This window comes from Lissotriton helveticus, chromosome 1_1 (genome assembly GCF_964261635.1).
Source record: "Lissotriton helveticus chromosome 1_1, aLisHel1.1, whole genome shotgun sequence".
Lineage (NCBI taxonomy): Eukaryota > Metazoa > Chordata > Amphibia > Caudata > Salamandridae > Lissotriton > Lissotriton helveticus.
Window position 1 is genome coordinate 1,038,801,669 of NC_136057.1, and position 27,304 is coordinate 1,038,828,972.

A 27,304-nucleotide genomic window follows, 5' to 3' on the forward strand; every position below is an offset into this window, starting at 1 on the left:
CTGTTTATTTTCATAACACTTGTGTGGTGTCCTTTCACTGGGTGTTCAAGGGGTAATGTGATGGTAAAACAGCTGGCTTAACACGCCCTCTAGAGTCTTAGCCTTAGACTGCTCGTATCCATGCTACTAGGATAGCTGGTCTATAAGGTTGACTTACAACCAATCATCAATAAGGGTTGTTTGGACTGATATATAGTGATCACTAGAATAGTGAGCACTGCACATCAGGCCAACTTCTCACAGTCTGGTTTTCCAAGAAATCGTTGTGATGTTTGATGGACGGATGGAAGTAGCCATGCCTGTATTTGGGCAGCATGGGCTATGCCTAAATAAGGGCTTGATTTCTATGCCTATATAAGGGTAACACAAATTCTACCTATATAAGGGCATAAATCGGGTAAATTCATTTGGAATCTAAAACGCCATACAACAATGGGTCAGGCCTATTTATCCTGAAACCCTTTGTGTTATCAAGAAAACGTGCATGACATCCATTAGTATTTAATGGCCATTAGTATTCAACCCCCTTGGCTGGAATCCGAAGAATTGTATGAACCATTCTGAAGCATGTTGTTGAATGTTTCCCCCGTGTAATTTGTAGATTGCTGCCAATTCTCAAAACGTACAAATGTGGGAAAATGTGGTTGTTCATATTCTTTGTCTTAGCTAGGCCAAGACATGTCTGCTGCACAGTTTTGTTCAAATCATTTGTCTTGGCATAAGGCAATCTTTAAACAAAGCCTCATTTCCCTGTCTTTAGTTTCCCTCACAGATTTTAAATCAACATTGTCTTTCCTAAAGTCATACCCTTGTATCAACAACTGGGAAATAAAGGCAGCCGAATAAATTAGCTGTGTGTCAGTTAGCATATTTTGCTTTAACAGGATAGGGAGAAGCATATAGTAATAAGACTTTGGGTTTAAGTGTTTTGACCAGAAACATTTGCAAATGTCTTGGAGCTTCCCACTGCTAGTATAGGGCAGTGTTCCTGTTGTGTGCAATTAAATACTGCACATGGAGTACTTGCTTTGTGTAAGAAATGGTGTCCATAATGGTGAGAAAAAAATGTCATAATTAGATGTACCTCTATACATGTCTCCATTTTCAAACACAGTATAATACTCTAGGTCATCAAGCATTTGTTTTACTGTGTGAATATCCCAATCTTCAGAGATGCTACCAGGAGTGATGATGTCACTCAGATAAATTTTAACAACGTGAGGAATCTGCATTGTCTGTCGATCCAAACATAACATTGGAATCTTATCCCAAACAATTCGATCGAGTACAGGAACTGCTAAAATGTTCACATGGGATAGGTCTCTTTACTCTTTGATTAATGAGGTTTCAATGCCCAGTTTACCAGTTCAGCATTAGAGCGTTCTGGGAGATAGTGTCCATTCAGAAGCACAAAAAAGACGGTCATAAAACCAATCCAGAGGAAGAGGAAAAGTAATGAAATTGTAATCCAAATGTATACCCATCATGGACTACATTTTTTTTTTTAGGCAAATTCTAAACGCACGAGTACCAGGCTGTGGCTGTGGATCTGACTAATTTGAAGTAAAGTCATCAATGTCGATATAATAGCCTGAAGCAGGTTGTGAAAATGTAAGGGGCTCATTAAACTGTGTAGAACTGGCTGTCCACTCCAGTGGTGATGTATAATAAATGTGTGTAAATGTGTTTCGATTTATATAGCGCACTAATCACCCAGGGGTCTCAAGGCGCTTGCTTAGGGAACCCGTCCTGGTATTCCCCTGTGAGATACCCCGGCAGGGTATTCACAAGGTGAAAGCCAGGCATCCCGCCGCGAGGGGCCGTAGTGGAGATTAAGCAAGCTATTGCCCAGAGTCGCAGAGTGTGACCCCGTGAGTCGAGTAGGCACCGGAGCGAGAATTGTCGAGTCCGTGGAATTTTTGAGCCCGAGACCCGCCGAGGCGGGGAATCGAACCCTGGTCCACGGCTGATCTCAGCTTCCGGGTCTGCCGCCTCTAACCACTGAGCCACGCATCTCCATAAGCAACTTAGCTGTTTGCTTGTGTTGTGGAAATCTGTGAATTCCCTTACGATGATTGTGTTGTAATGGTGACTGGGTGTATCAAAACTTCAGGGTCAGATGTCCCCAGCCGGGGAGAAGAAACTTACGGGTTGGTTAAAGCTTGTAATGGAATTTCCTGTATGGTAGTGAGAGAAGGCAGGCAAGTACCCAGTAGCCCTCTTGGCTTACTCTGTAGAACAGGCCACATGGTGTGGTTTAATGAGATCTATGGACACAAATCTCTTGTGTTTGCTGCCAGCAAGGACCAGTAAAAGTACAGTTCTGGTACCTTCAATAGCCAGGACCAGCACACGCGCTCTGTAGGACGACCTGAATTCCTTTTGGACTTTACTCTTCTCCTGCACTAGATCACAGATCTTCGGAATCCATCCAGGAACAGCTGGCACTGCCTGCAATTTGCCAGGTGCTGCTGCAACAAATGTTGGATGGAATGCTGAATGAATCAAACCTTCACCCCCTGTCAAGAGATCTGAGTTAAATCAATTGTTCTTTTGCTCACTGTGCCACCCCAGTTTGGACCTAGCCACTTGCAAATCAGTCTTGACCCTGTTCCTCATGGGACAGTCCAACATGAACCATAAACAAGAATCCTTTGACCGGTTTCGGGGTAACCCCTCAACAGCCAGGTTAGCTTGAATCCAACGGCACAGCGAGCAAGGGACCCGCATCTGGGCATACCATCCCACGTAGTGTGAAAAGTGCTGCGGCAACAAATGATGCACGGAATGCTGGAAAACAGCTTCATTGATTAAAAAAAGACTTTTCCGCCGCCCCTGTACTAGGACTGTCGAGGTCTGGAACCCTCATCTTAACCCCAAAGAGGACTCCATAGGGAGTCCAACCACTCGAGGATCTTCTTGGCAGATTATTTAAGGCTCTCTGTACCCCATACAGGTGGTGGACCCAACTGCGACCTGAATCTAATACTCTGGCTGTTAAAGACTGCTTTGTGACATTCTTTCCTCTCCACTACCACTTTTCCCTCAGAATGGTTTGGTGAGGAATAGTGCGGTCACACCTAATGTTTCCCTGGTGTCTCTGTAAGCCCTAGGGGCAGAAGCTGGACCCTGGTCTGAATGTAATGTGGCTACTGCATATGTGCCAACAAAGACTAGCAAATCTTTTATAACAGTTTGAGCAACAGTTGATCGATGTGTCTATAATAATAAGAATCAAGAGCAAAAATCCACTGAAAACATGATGTATTTAAGAGAGCCTTCCGAGTGTGGGGGCCCCCTGGGTCCAAATAAACACATGCCAGATACTTGCTTGAGATCAAGAGAGGTGTGTGTCTGTGGTGGACGTACTCTGGTGGATACCTTTATTTGCGGACAAATGTCACATTTAAGGACATCGTCCTTTGTCTGTTTGTGTGTCATGGCCATCCGTAGCATTGCTGCAGTAATTAGATTGTAGCTGCTACCCCTTCGTGAGCAGATGCAAGCCTTCTTGGGCTGCTAGAATTAATTCTAACATGCGGTCTGAATTTGGAATTACTGTATCCCTCACTCCGGGAAGATGAGAAAACTGAATGTTTTGCGCACTCAGCTGGTAGGAGTATTTTGCTGGAAAACCTTTCAGTAAAGGGGTGCCATGGTGTGAAGCTGTGACAGCTTTCATAACGTCTTCATCTATCCTCATATTAGAACAAGTCATTGCAGCTACATCAGCAGTTTGCAATGTTGCCTTTGTGGCTTCACAAACCAGTGAATTCCCTGAAATGTGTATTCCTTCATGTTGGTGGCTCAGCTTGTGAATAACATGAGCCTTTGGCAAACTTTTTTTAAATGGTGCTACTTATCCCCAGCACATTTTATGCTTGATAAGGTTTCCTTTAGAATCTCTGAATCCAGTTTGGCTGCAATAATGTTGATACTCATTGTAAAACTGGACACAATAAGAATCGCACACTATAAGTGGGGAATTCAGGATCAGTATTTTCAAGTACCAGTATTAGAGCTTTCAGTTCTTTCAGCTGTGCCGTGCAATCATCTAGTGACTGCATGAATGTTTCAAGAGGTTGGAATTCGTCATTCCTCATTTTGCCCTCTACTGCTGCACGAGCGGCTGAATATTGGCATTTTGTTCCAACTGCAGGCTGGGCAGAACTGTCAGTGTAAATGATAAGTCATACTGATCTCTAGACATTTTTTCACTGGGCAGAGGTTTGTCTTGTTCATTTTGTAGGTAGGCTTGCGTTTGTAGCGTAGGGTTAAAGGCATAATCTACATCTGCTGCTGTAAGTGAGTTAGCCCACTGTATCCATCTAGAATATAAGACTTTTGCGTTGGGAACGCTGGGCTTAGTGACAGGCTCTAAGGCTGGAATCGGAGTTACCACAATTATGCATATTCCCTGAGCCAGTGATCTGTACAGCAGTCAGAATGTTTTCTGTTGTTGGTGCAAAACTCATTTCTGCATTGGAATATTCATGTAATTTATATGCAATTGGTTCAGTGTCACCCTCTTTGAATGTGACGTGTATCCTGTGATCCCCGCAACTATGCGGTTTACTCAGTTTGTTGTGTTTACGTGTGTGCAAGTGTTTTTCAGCTAACATGTCTGCGTGTACTGAATACAAGATCTGTGTGTGTTATGGTGTCCAATGTGTGAGAGAAGTGTGGACGAATCTGTTCCTAAAATGATTTAATCCATTGTGCATAATCTGGTATATATGTTTTACCAAAGTTTAGAAAACCTAAAAGCAATTGTAGCCTATTTATTGCGGTTGGTGGTTGTAAAAGCTCACACTTCTCTAGGAAGTGTGTTGCTAACCTTTTGCCTTCATTTGGTAACTCTTATCCTAAGAAAAGGAAACATAGGCATTTTTTTAAATTTTTTTTAGAGTTACATTTGTAACCCAAGCGAGCAAATCCCAGGATTATGCTATCTACTCAAGTGTGTTGCTGAGTTATCATCTGTTCAGTATATATCATCGACAAAGGACAATGCTTTGTCATCAAAATCTTGTAACAGTTCTGTTAAACATGCTGAAAACAACCCAGGGCTATTCTTATACTCTTGTAGCAATCAACAATATTGTATTTGAGAGCCCATGGTGGTAAATGAAGTCAAATACCTGCTTTCAGGCACTATGTTGTTGCACACTATGTTTGTTAGTTCTGCGCCATGTGTGTTTTGAACTGCAAATGTGTGTGTAGCACTGGTCAGTTGTCTATAGTCTAAGACTAAGCGATATGAATGATCTGATTTCATTACTGGAAACAAAGGATTGTTCAATGATTAGGTGTAGCTTTCTATTGCACCCTGATATTCAAGTTATGTGAGTGTTTCTCTAACCTGTTGTTTGGCCTCACGTTTAATGGGGTATTGTGGCTTCAATTGTGGGTGGACCTTATGGGTATTAAATGGTGCAGTGAATCTTCATCCCAACCCACGTCATTGCGGTATAACGCTGGGGCCTGTGCAAGGGCCCACTCTTAGGCAAATGCATGTTTAACTGATTCTGGAACTAGGTCGTAGAAGGCCGGTAGTATTACATTGTGTCCATGTGGGGCTTGTCTAGCAAACTCAGATGGCCAATCTTTATTTTAGCTAAGAGAATGTTATAACCAAATGATAAGCTTTCCCAAAACAGCGCATTATTAGTGTGTGGTATATCACCCTTCATTTGGAGTTGTAATTCATACAGTTGACTTGGGGCACTTAGTCTCTGGTCTGGTGTTTCCACCTAGATGTAGTCACTTGTTGCTATTGCCACCAGAGACTCCATAAGATTTTGATACACTATCATATCTGCTGCCAGGCTTTCAAGCAGAGTCAAAGTGCACACCCCGTTCAGAAGCAGAGACCTCAATGTGTGTGGCATGTTTAACTTTTATCCCAGCCACCTTCTTCTTTTTAAATTGAGGCTTTTGCTTTGGAAGTTTTTCTTCCTTTTTTGTGAAGTCAGAAGAGCATTTTGAGCCGCCCTTCGATTTCACATATTCCTCCGACCTGCACACTCATTGTCCTCCTCTCTCCGAGCATTTTTCGGATGATTCTTGAAAGGCACAAGAGGGATGTTTATCAGTCTCCTGATACCTGTAAGGCAGTTTAATTGTTTCACAGTTACACAAGTTATAGCTCTTCTAAGAGGATTCCTGTTGAGGAGATCTACCCTGTGGTTTAGTCTTCTCTTTATTTTTCTTAGTATCCCAGTGTTTTTCGTTAGAGGACTCTAGTGCCTGTTTCAGGTTATCCTTATCAGAATTATCCTTTAGTTGTGGTTTATTAGGTTTGGCTGCCAAATTATCTCAACCTAATGAGGAATAGCTTTCTGCAATAATTTGAGCTAGTTCACGCTCTGTCTTCCGGAGCAAACTGCGCCAGACTTTGGCATACTGCCAATGCAGCTGCTTCCCATTTTATTTTCCTTATTATCATTGAGGATACTGTACCTAAATTGCCCATTAATGTCATCCCCCAATCCAGGGCCTGGGCTGCCCCGCTTTTTTAATCTGTTTAAGGACCTCTGTTAAAACAGCCATTAATGGTGTACCACATGACAGAATGGTTTACAACATATTTGTGCAAGAGATAAAACGCAAGTTGTCTTGAGCAAAGTATCAAGACTTTTGTTTGGACTTATTGCTTTGAGGTGCTTGAGTGCCTTTGGTCTTTAAATTGGATTGTTCCTGTTGAACAGTGAGTGAGGGACACTCTTTCCTTCTAGTAGCACTGGATGACGAGTTGGAAACACTTGGACAGACTGATCTGTGGTATCATTGTGTTCCTCCTCCTTTGTCAGCTGTCAGAACTACTGTTGACAAATTCACAATGCTCACATTATCCCAAGTTCTATCTGCTGTGAGTCCCAGCAACTGGATAATATTGCTGGACTTGCAGGGTGCCTACTTTCACAGTTGCGTCTGGCAGTCCACAGGCATTACCTTTGGTTTGCAGTGGGCCGTGAACATTTCTAGATTTCCATGCTCCACTTCGGCCTTACCAGTGCCCTTTGGGTGTTGACGCAAGTGATGGCTGTGATCGCAGCACATCTTTTGAAGTTGGTAATAGCAGTCTTCCCTTACCTCAATGACTGGCTGCTGATGGCGGGCTCGCCACAATAAGTCACAGACCATCTCCAGATGACGGGTCTTGGGTCTTGTGCCAGGATTCTCTGTGCCCCTGAAGCTGACAGAGTTCCCAGTGCATCTCCGTGGTCCTGAACCACTTGGCAGGATTTTTGAATACCAGAGTGGATGAGTTAAGCCAGCATTGCATAACTGATCACATATGGCAATTATAGTCCAAGATGGCACAGGACATTTTTGAGCGTTGGCGAGAACCCTGGGTCAGTCTCTTCCCCACTGCCAGAAACTCAGTGTCCAACATGTGCATGCATGAGATCCCAAGGCAACTCTCCCTAGGAGACGCTTTGTACCTAAAGTGGAGTTTGAGGCTCCTGTATGCCTTCCTGCCTCTGCCTCAGCTGTCCAGAGTCCCGAAGATCCAGGAACAAGCAGGCCCAAGTCATTCTAGTGGCTTTGCTTTGGGGAAGCAGGATATGGAACCCAGAACCTCTGGGTATGAGCATCTGTTCCCAATCAAGCTGTTGCTTTGGGTGGATCTGCTGTTATAGCAGCAGGATAGGAGTCTCAATCCAGACCTATGCATGCTACACCTCTATGCATTTAAACTGAGCGACAACAGCTGTCTGTGTTCAACCTCCCTTCCGGGAAAGTGCATGTCATCTTGGCAGTCATGTGTCCTTTCTTTCAAATCTGTGCTGGATGCTGAGAGTAGTTTGTCGTCTGCTGCTCAAATTATCAGATGTTACATTTTGTATTCTCTATAGCCAAGCAAGTATTTAGTGTGGCTACGGTTAAAGATTGCATCTGAAAGAGACAGTTAGTTATAGATTTCTTTGTTAGAATTGCCCCCAGGCATCAGACTAGATCTAGAGAATTTTTTCTTAGCAGTACCCCTGCACGTCAGTGGGTGGCATTGGTCGAATCCGCATTCTGTGTCTTGGTCGCCGGTATGACACTGCAGGGTCTACTTAGACGTCACACCTGCGCGCTGACGTCCATTCTTTCTTTTTCTGCACCAGCCTAGTGCAGATCCGGAGAGAGCTACCCCTTTAGTCACTTTTTAACTGAACTTTTTTGACTGCTTTTTTGAGTCTACGACTCCTGGTGCGCGAGTGATGTCCCACCGTTTTGACCGAGTTCAAGCCTTGCGAGGCCTGTCACAGGCTGATGTCTGTGACCGATCTGCACCTCGGGTGCCTTTGGTGTCTGGAGCGAGACCACGACCCGAAGTCTTGCTGAGACTGCTGGGCCGTGAATCCAAAGTCTTTACGGGAGCAGTCCAGAAAGCTCTTTGAGGCCCGGCAGTTGGCTGCACGTCGCTCCCGGTCTTGTTCAAGAGGAAGGTTTCGAGGCCGCTGGCAAAGCCCCTTCACCTCGTCGCACTCAGTCTTTGAAATCTTCGGGTAAGTCGAAGCATAAGAAGAAGGTGAAGAAGCACTGGCACTCTAGCCTTCTCCCTGTTGGTCGGCTGACGCAACGCGGGACCAGAGCGCTGTCGCTCTAAGGCTCCATCTCTGGTGCCTCCTTCAGGGACGACTACGTGTCTCCCCCCATTTCTGGGAGCCGGAGCGTCCCCTGCCCAACTTAAGTTCTACGAGGCCTTCTACCTAGTCTTTGGGCAGCCTGACTCCGCTGGCGCACCTTCATGCACCGTGGAGCTGGTTGGGAGTCCTGGGCAGCTCCAGCCCTGGTGCCCGGGGGCCTCTGTGGATCCAGGCCAAGATCCGGACCAATGCCTGACGATCTTACCTGAACTTCACAGGCATCGATCCCGGCGACGACGCCCCGGCACGGACCATGCCCCTGGTCAACGTTGTCCCCATCCTCACCCCCAAGATGGAGCCAGACCGGCTTCGGATCCAACGCCGGAGGGTACTTTTGTTCCCTTGTTCATCCCTGGTGTTCCCTATCACCAATAAAGTAGTGTTTATGCCTGGGAGGGGTCGCTGGACCCTTTAGCAGACAGCTAGAAGAGCCAGACTGGAGAGAGGACCTGGGTGACGCCAGTGGTCTGGACCCTTCTCAAAGACCTTGACATGCTTTCTCCCCTTACCGTGGCTACGGAGGAGGGAGCATCCTGCTGTTGTGGTGAGAAGGGCGGCTGAGGTCTTGGGCCTTGAGATCCCTTAAGTGGCAGTCAGGACTAACCTCCTGACAAAGGTGCTTTAACCTGCGGCATCCACTTCCGAACCCCTATTGCCCTTCAATGAATCCCTCACTGACATCCTTCTGGGCACCTCGTCCAAGCCCAGAACAGGGTCACTGTGGAAAGGATGATCGCCATCGCCTGGCCCCAGGCGACCCAGTTTTCCTCACCCAAAATCCTTCTCCTCTCCTTCAAAGGGCGCTTTCCCTTCTGCTCCTAGATAGGGAATCCAACAATCTGGATCACCTTGGGAAGCACATGTTTTCTTCCTTCAGCTTAGCACTGCGGTCTGTGAATACCGCTGGCCTCTCGGGCCGATACTCTCATCCATCTGGGACTCGGTTGCGCAAGTGCTACCTCACTGCCTGTAAGTGGCCTGGGACGTTCTCTCTCAGGTAGTGGCGGATAGGTGGGACGCAGCCAAATTTACGATCAGATGTGGACTGGATACCACTGATTCGCTAGGCAGAATGATTGCCATGTTGGTAACCCTTCAGCGCTAGGTCTGGTTGAGGACATCTGGCTTTTTTGGGGGATGTCTAGTCTACCTTGATGGACATCCCTTTTGATGGCCGTCGCCTCTTTGGCGACAAAGCAGCCTCTGAAGTCTTTAATGTAATCTTGGTAGCCAGACGTCCCTCCCTGAAAATGGTATACGCCTGTCGATGGAACAAGTTTGTGGTATTGTGCGCAGCAAAGACTGTGGATCCCCTCTCTGCCCCACTTTCAAAGGTCCTTCTGTATCTACTTTCTTTAGCCCATCATGGCCATGAGCTCTCTTAAAGGCTATCTTGCAACTATCAGAGTTTAAAAACAAAAGTGTCCATTAGTTGACTGCATTGTCTTACTGACTGTTTAAAGACCATGGTCTAAATAAACAGATTTTTCTCTCGCTCTACCTTGCAACTATGTCTGCTTTCCTTCGGCTACCAGATCAGCCTTCCTTATTCAAGTCTCCCATTGTAAATAGATTCTTTAAGGGCATTATTCATCTTATTTCTCCTTCTCCCTTCATAACACCCCAGTGGAAATTGAACCTTGTTTTAACTTATCTTATGTGTGCTCCCTTCGAGCCTCTTCACAACTGTCCTCTCAGGCTCCTCACTCTGAAAGCTGCCTTCCTTATTGCCATCACCTCTTTGCAGAGCGAGTGAGCTTCAAGCTCTATCTTCTAAGCCCCCTTTCTTCTCTGTGCATCCGGACAAAGTGGTGCTTAGGACGAGGCCTTTGTTCCTTTGTAAAGTGGTATCACCATTTCACATTGGACAAACAATCACTTTACTCACCTTTTTCCCACCTCCTCACCCTTCCAAAGAGGAGGAGAGACTCCACCGTCAGGACGCTAAAAGTGTGCTATCTTTCTACCTTGACCACACAAAGGACTTCCAGGTGAATGATCAACTTTTCATTGGCTATGTAGGTGCCAAAAAGGCCGGGCCGTTCAAAATCGTACCATCTCTCGATGGGTTGTCTTTTGCATAAAGATCTGCTACGCTTTAGCGAAAAAGGAACCTCCAGTGGGGCTACATGCTCATTCCACTAGAGCTACGGCAGCAACCACTGCATTGGCACATGAGGTCCCACTTCTTGACATCTGTCAGGCAGCCATGTGGGCATCCTTGCACACGTTCACCAGACATTACTATCTGGACTGGCAAGTTCGGAGGGTCGGCTATTTTGCCTATCCAGTCCTCCAGGACTTTCTGGTGTGAAATTGGTTCGCAGACCCTCCTCCAGGGTTGGTATTGCTGAGGTATCTATTCTAAGGTAAGGAATCTATAACTAACTGTCTCTTTCAAATGCACAAGTTGCTAACCTTCTGTACAATGTATCTGTGAGAGACATATGTTGGTTATAGATTCCTTACCGTCCCACCCATCCTCCCTGCACTGCGAATTGACTTCTAAGGAAATGGTCTCCTTTGGAGGGCCCTAGTTGTTGCACACTAGTGGTCAGTGTATTTCATGGCTCTACGCTTCTGGCGTGGAAAGTCGTGTCAGGACTGACATCAGAGTGTAGGGGCGGCGTCTAAGTAGACACCACGACCTCATCCTGGCGACCATGACGCCGCCGACAGACGCGGAGTTGGCCGAACCCACCCATCTACGCTCGGGGTAATGGTAAGAAAAAATTCTCTGGATCCGGTCTGACTCCTGGGGGTAATTCTAAGGTAAGAAATCCGTAACTAACATATGTCTCTTACAGACACATCGTTACCGACGGTCTTGTTCTTGTTGGCCTTGTTGAACTTTTCACGTTTACCAGATCAATCTTTGTTAACATTACTTGTTGTGATGTATTTTTTTGAAAGGGTTAACCCTCAACTTTCCACCCACACTATTTACGATGCCATAGTTGCACCTTAACCTGGATCTCACATATTTGATGTGTACCCCATTCAGACCAATGTGCATCTGCCATCTGCCATGTCTGACTATGAAGTTAGTCTTTCTCATAGCGATAACATCAGCTTGGTGAACGAGTTGTAAACACTGTCTGCCCAGTAACAATACACCAACTGTTTTTGGGACAATTTGGGGCTACGGATAGGACGCCATTCCTGTCCAAAGCTGTGATATTACATCAGACAATCCATGACCCTTACAGCACTCTTTTCTCCCTCATCCCTCAGAAGAGGTAGAAAGACTCCATATTTTTGATACCCAAAGATCTTTTAGCTTTTATATTGACTGCACTAGCGACCGGTTGAATGGACGATCAGCTATTTGTGGGGTTTGCCGGAGGAAAGAAGGATAAGACCGTACAGAAAAGAACCATTTCAAGGTGGCTAGTCCTCTGTAAAACCAAACTGTTGCACATTGGCTAAGAAACAGCCCCCAGAAGATTGGCAGGCCCATTCTACCAGGGCCAAGGCTTCTATCACTGCATTGCAGAGGGAGTGCCAGTCAGCGACATCCGTCGGACTGCAGCATGTGTGTCACGTTCATGAAGCACTACTGCCTCAACAGCCTTGTCCGTCAAGATGGACACTACCTGGTTAGTCCTGCAGGATATTTGGTCTGAACCATTCCACAGATCCACCACCTCGGGAATTCCTGTTTGGCATCTTTTCATAAGGTGAGGAATCTGTGGATAGGAGTAGGCATTAGAAGAACAAGTTACTTACCTTCGATAAGGCTCTTTCTTGTGCACAGTTTTGCACAGTTTTGCATCTTAAAAACGTTTGTTTTATAGGGGGGCCACCCTAGCTGGCCATGAGGTAAAGCCTAATAAAATACTTACCTTGTGCACATTCAAGAATATAAAAGAGTATTACAACGACTTCCAGAGATGGTGGTGGTGGTGGTGGTGGTGGGGATACTGAAACTGCTTTACTTTTAGGAAGGATGTCTCATTGCAGACTCGCCTACTCTCTGCATCTTTACTGTAAGTAAACTTACCTAACCAGCTATTAAATGGCTGAGATATGCAAGGCATGTATATGTGTAACCTTTTCAAACTGTAGTTAAAAGGTGCTGGCAGTTTATGTTTAACCATTAATATTGCTATGTTTTTGCCTCTGTAACTTATTATTGAAAAAGTGAATTCTGAGATGTTTTGTATGTTAGCTTGATGCATTCTCTAGCAACTAGCTAGATGTTGGTATGTCAGATGGTGCTAACTTTGAGGAATGGTAAGAGCTTTCAATATGCATTTGTTCTCCGATTATTGTTCTTTGTAGACATACCTTTTATGTCTATTTTAAATCTTTACAGAAGACCAAATCATAAACTTTGCTTCAGTGTGCATTCTGTCTTGTGTACTCATTTCTTTTTGTTGACTTCACTAGTTATCTACAGTAAGAGTGAGCTGCTATATTGGGGGCTACGGCAATCTTAACTTCATACAGCATGATAAACTGACAACCTATTTCTTTCAAGTCCCTGAGTACCACACAGATTAAATCAGGAAGAAATATCTAGGGATAATAACCTTTTATATAATTTGCTGGCATAAGTTATCTAAAATTCGGCTCAGTGCGAAGCATATACATCTATGGCTCTCTTTTTACTGTTTGAACTTAATATCTGTTAATAGGAATGGGTCCCTGAAAAAAGACTGGTAAGTTTTTTGTGATTTTTAGAGATTTGTTAACTTCAAAGCTTGGCTCAAATGCAGCAGGTGTATAATCACATTTCCATCTAGCTCATTATTACCAGAAAGAGAAAGTCTAAAATTGAGCTTTGATTGGTGTCCGAAAGGCCATGGTCGCTTCCAGCATGATGACTTCTTACCGTTACATGCTGTATAGAGCATCTATTTTTTTGGGAGGAGAAACACGAAGTCTGGCTGTTGTGAATTTTTAGTAACTCTAAAACAGGTCTTAGGGGATTAGTGGTACTTTTGAGGAATAGTCTTTTCATGACTTTTGTGTCATGCCGTACCAAGAGAAAAACCAAGTTGAGGCTAGTTTTTAAAACTGTTTATTTCTTCCAGGACCTGTTCTTTAAATACACATGGAACAACTTCTTGCATTTACAAGTGGAGCTGTGCATTGCAGCAGTTCTCTCTCACTCGGCACTTGATGGGAAGGCATTGTCATGTGTGGAGACCCCAAAAGCAGAGACTGAAAATGCCCCAGAGAATGCAGTGAGTTCTGAAAATCTCGACCACAGTCAAGACATCATGGTGACACATGTAAGTGTGAGATGCTCCTGTAGGGATGGATTCTTATGATAAAAGCATAATTCACAATCTTGCAGAGTACTTAGAATATTCATTTAGATCTCAGTTCTGCTTTCTTAGTTGTTTGGTTGTTTTACCAGTCATCTAGTCCGAATATCAAATATAGAGAAATTTGAAGACTGGTACACTTTTGTTACTTTACCTAATCCTTACCCTCTTACACTTAGGGCTAAAACTGGATGCTGTACAAAGACGACAGGCAGCATAGAGCACACCTCAAAATTCGTCATGCCCCATCCTTCTCTCATTCCACCTCCTGACCATTGTTTAGAAGTGAGAATGATGAGGCTTACCTCTAAACCCTTCTAGGTTCTTCATATCACATAGAACGGTGGTAGCTTAGTGAGGTCCTGTACATGCCTACTTCTCCATCAGTCTTTTTAATATGGCTTTGAAGTGGGCACTATGGTGATCTGACTCATGTGACAAGGTACATATGTTTGTTCTTGTTTTACTCTAAGTTTAGCACCATTCTTCTTCTTCTCTGAAATGGGGTAAGCATAAAGCTGAAAGAAGACATTATGGCACAGGCCATTAGCCTTCTGTTTACATGTTTGCCTTTTTTTGTGTGCAAGCTCTGAAAATGCTAATCAAACCTAATTTTGTTACATTAATAGCACATCAGCAAGCCAATGTACTCTAACCTCTTTCAATAGAAGTGGAAAATGAGGAGGGGAGAGAAAATCCATTGCTCTGGGCATGCGTGGCTGTAGATACACAAGTGTTGCACAAGTCCGCTATCTAGTGTTCGGCTTGGATTATTGCAAGTTGTTTTGGTTCGAATAAGTTTTTCGAGTCACTAGGTTGTGCTGTGGTATATAAATAAATAATACCTGATCTAGGTTTGTCTGGGCATAGCAATAACAGATAGCTCAATAAATAAGAGTCAAGATTCGAGGTAGTAGGAGTTTTGCAGGTTTAATACAGCATAAGGACAGGAACAGGACGACCTGCACAGGAATAGGATGGTAGGGCCCAGCAGCTGCTGGGGCTGGATCTGGGATGAGCGCGCTGCCTTTTAATAACAATACATGAGCATATATACATAACGCAAACACATAGCATTACATTGCAATAGGCGTAGCGGTGGGTGGAGCAATAGGCGTGACGTGTAGCAGTCGCGAAAGATAAGGGTGAAAAGAGGTGTAACAGGGCGTATACATAGACATGTGATGCAAACGTAACAGAATATGTCATGAATGGGGTGTAACCCATGGAGGGGGCTACCTAAGGAGCCGGGACCTCTAACCTGGTGGTGCGCGCAAACTGGCAATGACGTGTTACTAGGAGAAACTGGGGGCTATGAACTCTGTGCTAGGAGCAGAGACTGAAGTCTGGAGAGTCAGGGCGACAAGTACCTAACCAGTATCTAGTATCTGATGTTTAGAGAACATGTTGATAGAATCCAAAAGTTATCGGGGTAAAGGCTAACAGACTCTAAGACTGGAGCATGCATTATTCTACATGTAGTGCGTGATGAAGAATATTAAATGACCATTAATACAGTATTTTCCTTACATGGAGACGTAAAGGCTAGACAATGACGGAAACTATTGATGCGATTCAGTAGCTTAGGAATGCAGAGAAGGAGGACTGAACTGATAACTGGAATCATAACATACTCTTGGCAGACTCAGAGGCAGAGCCAGGCTGAACCGGGCACTGCGAGGCAGGAAATAAGTGAAGGGTCGAGGATACAGGTGGGGGCTGTATCGCTCCTCAGCGAGGCTTCAGGAGACAGGAGACAGGAGCTGAATCTGGTGTCCAGGCCCTTCTGAGGCCTAGAAACGGGGACTTTACAATGGAATAACGTGCACACTGAGAAACGTGGCAACGTAACTTTACATGGGCCTGATATTCGTAGTATTCACGAGAACTGGAAACTGACATACTAGAGGTGGACACAACTATAATTGCGTCTGTAATCAAACATGGGGAATAACATATGCATATTAATCATGCACAGATAACATATGATGGAGGACGCGTAGGGACATAGAACATGACAAAATTTACTTTTCCACATTCCCTCCTTGTCACTACGTTTCCTTCAGGAAACATCAATATTCATGATACCATCTATCATTTCATACAGTATCATTTGCTCGTCTCGAATTTTCCTGGAACGGGATTTGGAACGGGGCTTGGGACTAGGAATACAAGAGGTAGCACAAATGCCGCAAATCGCAGGGCCACATTGTATACAGAGGCAGCAGCTGAATATGATCGCTACTGTAATACCTAGAAAGGACAAGACTTTCCATCCCCAGGCGGAAATTATATTCCAGAACCAACCGGACCATGTCCAGGTGCCTGGATCTTGGTGTAACAGATGGGCAATTTTATGGAGTCTGGTTATAGCTGAATAAACAGACGGCGCGTTATTTGGAATGAAAATGCAGCAACTAGATCCGATGACTCTACAGGCCCCGCCCCTATCGGCCAGTATGACGTCAAGGACGAGACGATTTTGCAAAACGACAAATCTCATAGCAGATTGCTCTTCAGTTAAGTTACCTAGAGCAGAGGCAGTCTCATTTACTACAGCTTCAAGGGTTCTGGTTAACCTACGGATTAGCTTACTATTCTGGATAGGTCCTATAAAGAAGAAGAAACCTCTATTGAAATCTGTATACTGTTCTAGAGCAGTTTCAGTATAATCGACAATGGGGGACTCGATCTCCCTTCTATGTCTAATGTGTACTAGATGTGTGTTTCTATGATAATCAGATGGAGCTAGGAAAACTGGTGGCAGTAGGAAGGCAATGTAACAGGTTCCCTCCCAATCGAGGGGCAGACGAACATATGCAGTTTGACCACAAATAAAATAAGAATGACGTGAAGCTTTGAAAATAGATTTCCCACTGTCACTATACTTGACAATAGTAGTACAATCACTATGTCCTACATGTACGGAACCATAATTTCGGACACATAATTCGCCTTTGACTGGTAGTACTGAAATAGCAGGTAAGTCTGGAGTAGTATCAGACTGAACATTCAGGACCATGAAATTCGAAGAATAGTTACCTAAATTGTAAACTTCATTCTCTAGATCTAACCCTGTTCTGTGGGGAAGACCTTGCTTGTCTGGGAAACATGTACTGTTAAGAAAAGACATATCTGTTGAGGATGACGTTAACGTGGACCATGCTCCACACGAACCATTATGTGAAAATGGATAAGGAAAGAGTGGCAGAACTCCCTTCGGGGTCTGGAAAGGGGGGAGTCGACCACATACCCAACAATTAGTGGCATTGCTGGTCTGGTGTGAATAATGTAACATGCGGATGAAAGAATTATTACGCATAGCGAGGCGGTAGGAGAGTTCATGAGGAGGTAGATCACTAAACGTGTGCTCTACTGTAGCATTAGCAGACTTATTTACATGAGAAACTGGAAAATACAGGTAAAATGCATAACTGGTGCAGGAAATCATAATGCTGAGAAACAATATGAAACATAGAAAAACGATACATCGGATTGAGTTTTGACTAACTCTCTCACTATGGGGGTCTATTTTATACATGTCAGAAACCGGTCTAACCGTTTCACCTAGGGGAGGACTTAGACAATCAAACTGGCTGACTTATTTTACTAGACCTGAGTTTTAATTTATACTCCTGTTGCGGAGTTTTCTCTAACGGGGAGGGTGCAGTATCATTGTTCTTTGCGGGACAGTCCTTGAGAATAGTACTTTGGCAATCCTTCAAATCCTGGGAAATGTTCTTTGAGACGGGTTTCAGTCCATAAAATTTCTTTACGTGCGAAAGGTGCACCCAGCCTTTGCGACCCTCCAACTTCACGGCTGTACGTGTGGCGAGGAGGACTTGTCGGGGCTCCTTCCAGCGTGGCTCCAGCGGACTTGAGCGGTCAAAATTGCGAACCAAGACCATGGATCCTGGAACGATTTCATGCGGTGCCACCTCGGTATTGTCTGGAAATGCGGCGGCAACCTGTGAACGACAAGAGTTGAGGGCAGACATCAAGGAAGCTAGGTAATCTGTCAGCATATTACTTGAAACATCGGTAATACTTCGGGGTCTAGGAGTACCCCACATATTTGGGGGGCGGCCGAATACGACCTCATACGGGGACAGACCTGATCTGGAATGTGCGACCATACGCATATAAAACAAAGCAACTGGCAGAGCTACTAGCCAGTCCACACCTTTCTCTTTACATACTTTGGCGATGCGGATTTTCAGAGTCTGGTTATGTCTCTCTACGAGACCTGCTGCTTCAGGATGGCGTACACAATGGAACTTCCACTGGTACCCTAACAAAAGGGAAACGTGCTTCATGAGTTCAGATGAGAATGGCTGGCCGTTGTCAGAATATACGACTCTAGGGAGTCCGTAACGGGGGAAGAATTCACGAACCAACTGCTTGGCAGTGGTCGCGGCTGTGTAATCTGGGACTGGATATGCTTCTGTCCACCTGGACAAAGCGCATACGACTACAAGGACATACTTGAAACCTCGACATCGCTCCATCTGAATATAATCCATCTGGAGGACTTCAAAAGGGTGGTCAGGGGGCTGGAATCCACCTTGTTCCACCGGGACACTTTTACCTGGATTAAACTGACAACATATCATACAGGTACGGACTTTCTGCTTGGCTGCAGCTCGTAAATGCTTGTTGAACCAAATGTTCTGGATACTGTCTAACATAGCTTTTTCTCCTAAATGTGCTGGACTATGTGCGGTATTAATAATAACTTGAACCATAGAGTCGGGGAGAAACCATGTGGCTTTTCCTTTCGTTAACCATCCTTGATCTGTCTGGACCCCTCCTTGTTCGGACCATTTCTTCATTTCATCGGGAGTAGCATGTAACTGTATGTCTATGACATCTTGTGTAGGGTCCTTAACTGTCATACATGTAGTCGGATCTGGAGTATGTGTCTGTGTTGGGTTAACTGGAATGTCTGGAGTCTGTGCTGTAAGCTTGGCTGTGCGATCTGCTAGATCATTACCCTGGGAAATAATGTCAGTAACTTTCGTGTGTGCTTTGCATTTCATGATAGCAATGGATGTTGGTAAATGTATTGCATCTAACAGAGCTTGAATAAGGAGACCATGCTGAATCTTGGTTCCATGTGAAGTCATGAAACCTCTCTCCTGCCAGAGCACTCCGAAGTCGTGTACAACTCCGAATGCGTAACGTGAATCTGTGTAAACATTAACTTTCAGGTTCTTGGCGTGTATGCAGGCATGAGTCAAAGCAACTAGCTCTGCTGCTTGAGCAGACAGGGTGTCAATGCGGTGTGTTTCAATAACTTCAGTGTCAGTAGTCACTGCATACGCGGCGACTAGTTCTCCTGTACTTGTTCTCATACATGAACCATCCACATAAAGTGTCAGGTCGGGATCTGGTAACGGAATATCTGTCAGATCTTGTCTTGGCTTGGTCGTAATATTAACAACTTCCACACAGTCGTGTGTGTCCGGACTTAAAGTAACTGATGGTAACAGTGTAGCAGGGTTCAGAACGTTGCAGCGTCTGATTTCTATGTGTGGCTGGAATAGTGTCAATTCATAACCTGTTAAACGTGCAATTGTCAAGTGCTGAGTTTGTGTTCGGTTTAAAAGAACTTCCACGGAGTGTGGAACTTGTACTGTCAGGGAATGTCCTAAGACTATGGAATCACTTTGTCTGATAGCTAGTGCTGTGGCTGCAACTGACTTGAGGCACGCAGGCAGAGCCTGGGCTACAGGATCTAGTGTGCTCGAGAAATAAGCACAGGGCTTGTATTGTCCTGCTTGATCTTGTGTGAGGACGGATAATGCTGTACCTTCGCGTTCAGTGACGAAAAGTGTAAAAGGCTTACTGTAGTTCGGTGTAGCTAGAACAGGAGCTTGACATAAAGCTTTCTTTAACTCATTGAAACTAAGTGTATGTTCAGATGTCCATGGGAGGACAGTCGATACGGCTGCCTCCTGTGTCGTTAACTGTATCAGTGGCTTGGCTAGAAATGCATACTGAGGAATCCATTGTCTGCAATAAGAAGTAAGGCCGATAAAAGCACGTACCTCCTTCTGTGTCTTGGGCTGAGGAAGACTCGCTATTAACTGGATACGGTCTGGTGTCAACTGCCTACCCCTCTTGGACAGTAAGTGTCCTAAGTAGACCACTTGCTGGACACAGAATTGAAGCTTAGAAGGGGACACCTTGTGCCCCATCTCGGCTAGGAAATACAGAACTGTGAGGGATGCTCGCTCGCAAGCACGTTCAGAACGGGCTGTGATCAGTAGATCATCAACATACTGGAGCAGGGCAGTGTCAGTTGGCATGTGAATGTTGTCTAGTTGTCTCTTAAGTGCTTGACTATAAATACTAGGGCTTTCTGTAAAACCTTGAGGAGCTCGTGTGAACATATAGCTCCTTCCATTTAAACAAAATCCGAAAAGAAACTGGCTGTCAGGATGAATAGGGACACTGAAAAACGCGTTCTTGAGGTCGATTACAGTAAAGAACATGGCTTCGGAATCAATGGCTGTTAATAGGGAAGAGATATCTGGGACGACTGGGTACTGAGGAATAATACATTTATTAAGTTCTCGTAGGTCAATCACTAATCGATATACTGGGGGTGCATTTGGATCAGTACGTTTCATGACTGGAATGATCGGAGAATTGCATACATTGGAGTCAGTTTCTACAACCACTCCTTGAGCGATGAGCTCGTCAATAATTTTGGATAAGGCTGCTACAGCCTCTGGAGGCAATCTGTACTGTCTGATTCGTGGTAACACTACACCTGGCTTGAGAGTCACACGATAGGGTGTGATTTGCATGTACCCTACATCGGTTGGACCTTGCGCCCATAAATGCTGCGGAACATTAGACAATCTAGGATCAAAATCTCGTAATACATAGTGACCCTTGAAGTCACGTAGGAACAATCGTATTCCCTCTGGGGAACAGCATATAACTGCACCTAACTCTTTCAGTGTTTTAATACCTAATAGATTCTCTGGACACGACTTAGTAAGTAACAGGTCAGTAGTACGGGACAATGGACCTACTTCTAGAGTAACTGGCTTTGATATTTCATTTACGATAGGCTTTCCTGAAAATCCAAGGGAAACATTTCTTGAGCCTGAGAGCGGAGCCCCTGGAACTTCGGCGTGGCTAATTGTGGTCCTACTTGCCCCTGTATCAATCAAAAACTTTCTGTCTTTCCCTAATACTTGACTGTGAACATAGGGACCTTCTTGATCTACAGGTATCTCGATGAGAGGCAAGCCTACCTCCCTCTCTAGGCTGTTTCATGAATACTGCTGGTACTCTGGATACTCGGACTGTGCATACTGATACATTTGCTGTGTAACGTGCTGTGTTGCAGCGATGGGCTGCGGTGCTGTAACTGTCTGTGGTGCATTCTGTGGCTGAGGAGTCTGTGAAACTTGCTCTTGTCTAGGCGGACGTGGTCTTTCTTTAGTCTTACCGATAGCTATGTTGTGTTTCAGAACTGCACACTCGTTTATAAAATGACCTGGCTGTTTACAATAATTGCAGTTCCCTTTAACGGGAGCTGCAGGATGACTGGCTTGATTCGGACCCCTCTTCTGGCTGTCTTGTGGAATAGATTGTGCAACTAGTACTTTCATTTTCGTGTCTTTCATACGTTTCCTTTCATGTTCTTGTTCTTCTCTGATTCTATTCTGGTGGTATTGGAGCATCTGCAACATCTGGGACGGGGTATTAGCTTGCCAGGTACTTTCGACTTTCAAAACTCGATTTTTAATTTGTGGGCTTGAATTCTCGACTAATTTAGTAACAAAAAGATGAGGGTATGACTCACTACTTGTCTTGAGGCCACTGTTGATGCTAAAACATTTCTCAAATCTAGAATAAAAATCACTAATGTCTTCGTCTTGTTTCTGTTTACAGGCTGAGATTGCATCCCAGTCTTCCTTTTTCGTTGTTAACAATCTGGGTAAAACTTGAATCAATAATTCAGGTTATTCTTTACATTTCGCTCCAAGACCGGTACCTGGTACTCGTGCCTTATCTTCAGCTTCTAGAACTGCCCAATCGATCTTTTTCTCTCCCACCTCCCATTCTTTTTCCTTGAGCTTTTCATACACCCCTGCGGGCAACAGGACTTTTAACATTTTAATTATATCTGGATACGTGTATTCTCCCATACGGAGCATGTCTTTTAATTCTCTATGGAACCCTGCTGGATCTTTATCATGACGGGGAATTAATTTCTTCATCTCTAGGAGTTCCATCTTTGTGATCGGAGTGTAAACAAACACTCGTTCTAGTTCGCCACCCGTTCCTCTAACTGGGTGGACTTCTCTTAACGGATTCTGTCTCTCTATGTAAAATGGTTTACTTTCTGGGGGTGAGACATGAACAAAATGCGGGTTCAAAAACGTTCTATATTTGTGGCGCTGTTCTAGAATGACACTAATTAAATCGGTACCTAAACCTTTCCATCTATACTGGAGTAACTCGTTCAGAACATCGTGTAACGGACCTGGGTCAGAATGTTGACCCTCATACAATGTAATGAGGTGCTGGATCATATACATACCCGCCAGTCGTTGCTCGGCTGGGGGCATTTTCAGAAACATTTGTGCCACTATTTCGTCTGGAAAAGTGGTAGAATCAGTAATCCATCGGACTGCTGATCGGACTAGTTCTTGTTCATGCATGGTACTTAACTCGCTATAACCGATTCGTGATTTCAGAATGTGATCGGTAGCTTGGAATACTTGTTCTAGAGAACCTTGTTCTGGTGCTGGATGATGAAAAATAGACTTGTGTTCTAGGCGTAAATGGCGATCTGGAAATCTAGATTTTCCTACATACGCTATTCTGTCGGGATTCTCGTCGTCTAACTCTTCAGGATCAGAGTTACTTTCTTTCTCGCTTACTTGTGCTGCTTTACGCTGTTCGTGTAACTTTATTATTTCTTTACGGATTTTCTTGTACATACTCTCCATAGCACCGACGGTCTTGTGCTTACCCTCGGCTATATTATCACTCCACCTTGTCAGGATTCTCATTTCGGCTTGATCTTTAGACGGGTAATCTTGTTCTCTTATTAGACAATTAATCAGAAACTTTAGTATCATGAGCTGGGTCTCAGCTTTCCTTTGAGACATGACTTCGCCAATGCTTTCTGGATCATCCCCTGTACGGATGAAACGATATATTCTGTCTAGATCTTCTTTCATATTCGGTAGGGTGACTAGATACTCGGCCACCTTTCTTACGCGGAATGAATATAAAACCATATTATCCTCACCTGGGACTGGATCATAGCCGCATTCGGCATGGGATTTTCTTATTTCTGCTACAGACTGATGTCTGGGCGTACGCTGTGACGCTTGTGCATGTAATTCCGCTGTCGTTAAACGCTTGTGTGGCGGCGGGGTTTGAGGAGGACATCCTCCTGCGGCCCCTAAACTAGAGTCGTCGACTGATCCTCTTCGTACTAGTGTGGCAGGAAATTGAAATGCGGGCTGGACTGGTATGGCGGGCTGGACCTGGGGGACCGTAGCAGGTACTGCAAGGGGTACCCCGGTGTCTGGAGGAACGGGAAGTGCCTGATTTACAGGGACTGGCGGAGCGCGAACAGGATTTGCATATTCTGGGACTGTGTCGTCCAAATAGGACGAAATAAAAATATCAGCTGCGGTCGGTTTGTGACGTAGCTTGGTCGGAACTAATGGTGGCGGGAAATTACTGGATGCCTCTGGGGTCGCTTTTGGCAAGCCCTCGGCAAGAAGAGGATACATACCCCTAATAAGAGCATGCCTCTGTCTGTCTGACTGTTCGGCTTTAACTTGTTCACCTATCTCGATTAATTCTTTTTCATGTGCTCGTTCTAAGGATTCTCTACTTAATTCAGACCTTCTGATTTCTTTTTCGGTTCTTTTATGAGATTCTTTGCGCCATAACTCGATGGCATCTTTCTGTGACTGTCTGGCTTTCTTTTTCCATAATGCTTCTTCTACTCTCATGATGCACTCGGCATCCCATGTGCCTGATACAGGCCATCTATACTTTTCTTCTAACACCTTGGTATACTCTACCCATAAATCTAGATACAATATGGCGCTTATGCCATGCTTCTGATACATAAAATGACCTGGACTGTCCCTAGGAGGGACAGGAACTGCTGCTTCCAGCAGACCTTTTCTGGTTTTTAACTGACGCAGTTTTGAAAAGAGCGGCATGACTGCACTATAATCTGGACACAATACAATACACAATGAACACGATAATTACTTCGCACTCATACCACGACATTAAAATACATGAATAACATTTAAAATAACAGTTCGAACAGAATACTACCTGGAATACGGAAAACAGAATACATGACTTTTCTCGAGAACAGAACTGACTAGAACAGAAACTAGATGCACTGCTGAAACAGTACGAAACTTACCGGTCTCATAAAGAGACACGTCAGGACCCGCATCCACCGAAGTGGACACTTCGTTTTGTGGGTCTGTGTACCACCAACCCACGGACCAGAGTCAATTAGATTGACCCTGTCTAGATACTACCCCAGCAACGGTACTCACCGGGCAGCAAGAACGGAAGGCCTCAGACTGGACGGGACTGCTTGGACGCCGGACGGACGAACTTCGGACTTCTGTTACGGGTGGACCTCCGGATACCTCGGACCTTGGACTCTCGGCTTGGGCTCTGGTCGGGACTCGCCGCGTTCCTCCACCGTCTCGTCTGGATGCTGGACCGCCTCTTCCGTCTCCTCCGTGGGCCTGAGGGATACTTGAAGCAGAAATATCTGCCGGTGCGCAGAAGAGTTCCGTCACGACTGCAGAGGGTCAGGGGGTCGGCGTGGCTTCACCGACGCGTGGGGAAAGGGCAAGTCCCTATTCGGGCGCCATTATGTGGTATATAAATAAATAATACCTGATCTAGGTTTGTCTGGGCATAGCAATAACAGATAGCTCAATAAATAAGAGTCAAGATTCGAGGTAGTAGGAGTTTTGCAGGTTTAATACAGCATAAGGACAGGAACAGGACGACCTGCACAGGAATAGGATGGTAGGGCCCAGCAGCTGCTGGGGCTGGATCTGGGATGAGCGCGCTGCCTTTTAATAACAATACATGAGCATATATACATAACGCAAACACATAGCATTACATTGCAATAGGCGTAGCGGTGGGTGGAGCAATAGGCGTGACGTGTAGCAGTCGCGAAAGATAAGGGTGAAAAGAGGTGTAACAGGGCGTATACATAGACATGTGATGCAAACGTAACAGAATATGTCATGAATGGGGTGTAACCCATGGAGGGGGCTACCTAAGGAGCCGGGACCTCTAACCTGGTGGTGCGCGCAAACTGGCAATGACGTGTTACTAGGAGAAACTGGGGGCTATGAACTCTGTGCTAGGAGCAGAGACTGAAGTCTGGAGAGTCAGGGCGACATGTACCTAAGCAGTATCTAGTATCTGATGTTTAGAGAACATGTTGATAGAATCCAAAAGTTATCGGGGTAAAGGCTAACAGACTCTAAGACTGGAGCATGCATTATTCTACATGTAGTGCGTGATGAAGAATATTAAATGACCATTAATACAGTATTTTCCTTACATGGAGACGTAAAGGCTAGACAATGACGGAAACTATTGATGCGATTCAGTAGCTTAGGAATGCAGAGAAGGAGGACTGAACTGATAACTGGAATCATAACATACTCTTGGCAGACTCAGAGGCAGAGCCAGGCTGAACCGGGCACTGCGAGGCAGGAAATAAGTGAAGGGTCGAGGATACAGGTGGGGGCTGTATCGCTCCTCAGCGAGGCTACAAGAGACAGGAGCTGAATCTGGTGTCCAGGCCCTTCTGAGGCCTAGAAACGGGGACTTTACAATGGAATAACGTGCACACTGAGAAACGTGGCAACGTAACTTTACATGGGCCTGATATTCGTAGTATTCACGAGAACTGGAAACTGACATACTAGAGGTGGACACAACTATAATTGCGTCTGTAATCAAACATGGGGAATAACATATGCATATTAATCATGCACAGATAACATATGATGGAGGACGCGTAGGGACATAGAACATGACAAAATTTACTTTTCCACAGTGCGACTACTCCTGTTGATGATAGTGTGCCTGGGCATCGACTCCATAGGTAGATTGTTTCTTTCCGACCGACTGGTTTGGATGCACACTCTCGCACTCTGGTTCGAGATCCTTTCATGCTCTCTTTGGTTCACCAATAGATCACTTTCCCAATAGTACTGTCTTAATCACGTCATCTTAGTTACGTTCTGTGAGAAGTTGGCCTGGTGTATGTTGTCCACTAATTAAAGTGGGCACCTTGCACCAGTCCAAACAATCCTAGTGGTAGCTGTGGAGAGCAACCTTCAGGCTGAGTCTCGAAGGAATGTAAAGCAGCTTGTTTTACCAGATTAGATCCTCCTGAATAACCAAATGAAAGGAGAACCACACAAGAGATATATACAATGTATGTATTTATTACTAAACACACTCTACTAACCTCTATATGACATTATATCACAAGGCACACAATTGTTAATCAATAGAACGACAGTAAATAGCATAATACACAGCGGGCTGCAGGGGGAGACCGAACCATATGATAGACACAGTGCCTAGAGCACGTAGTATCGCTGGGACCCCAAGGAACCACCCAAAGTGACCCACGGAGGATGGATGCAGTGTGAGAACACAGACACGAGCTCCGTACAACTCTATAGGAAAGTCGCGGTTGGAAAATTACAGTTTAAGGACACTTCTGCAGGGATGTGAAATTCCTATAGCCTGACGCCCAGGGCATACTGTTTGGGGTCAAGGGCGACAAGTTGTCATGTGTATTTTGTCCTTGGGACAAGTAGGCCCAACCCCCAGCAGCACAAACCCGTTGGCTGCCAGTTTGCAGTACCACGTTATAGATCTGGGAAGGGCACTCGATGTCTGCAGTTAAGGTAATATTTTTGTCCATGTATCAATGCTGTTCAAACTTGTATTTATGGTTCACTATTTGAAAGCCTTTATTATTTGGGTGAGCGCTCTAGATAAATGTTGTAAGCTCGCACTGCTCTACTGACAGTGCTTCCAGTATAAAAATGTATATACACATTTTCAAAAGTTTAGCAATGTTAGGCTATTTATAATGCTCCCAGAATTCTCCCTGATTTGATGCAAATATTTGCAGAAGCTTGAAAGCAAGATTGATGATTCTTTGCTTTCAAAATAAAATGTTCATCAAAAAATGAAAGCAGGAAAAAAACATTTCGCTAAACTACAGTAAAAGTTCAGGTACCCTTTCTTAGCAGCATGATTTAGTAACATGTGTTGATGCATGCTAATATTTCCCAAAAATAATCATAATGGAAA

General features: G+C 44.8%; 1 protein-coding gene across 2 annotated transcripts in view; it reads left to right on the forward strand.

Moving 5' to 3' along the window:
• PPP6R2 (protein phosphatase 6 regulatory subunit 2) overlaps positions 1–27,304 on the forward strand; it is a 744,860-nt gene that overhangs the window by 455,565 nt on the left and 261,991 nt on the right. For both annotated transcript variants that reach the window (XM_078677857.1, XM_078677853.1), the window contains exon 12: positions 13,682–13,882. In XM_078677857.1, coding sequence (XP_078533983.1) covers positions 13,682–13,882 — 201 coding nt within the window. The remainder of the gene's footprint in view (positions 1–13,681; positions 13,883–27,304) is intronic.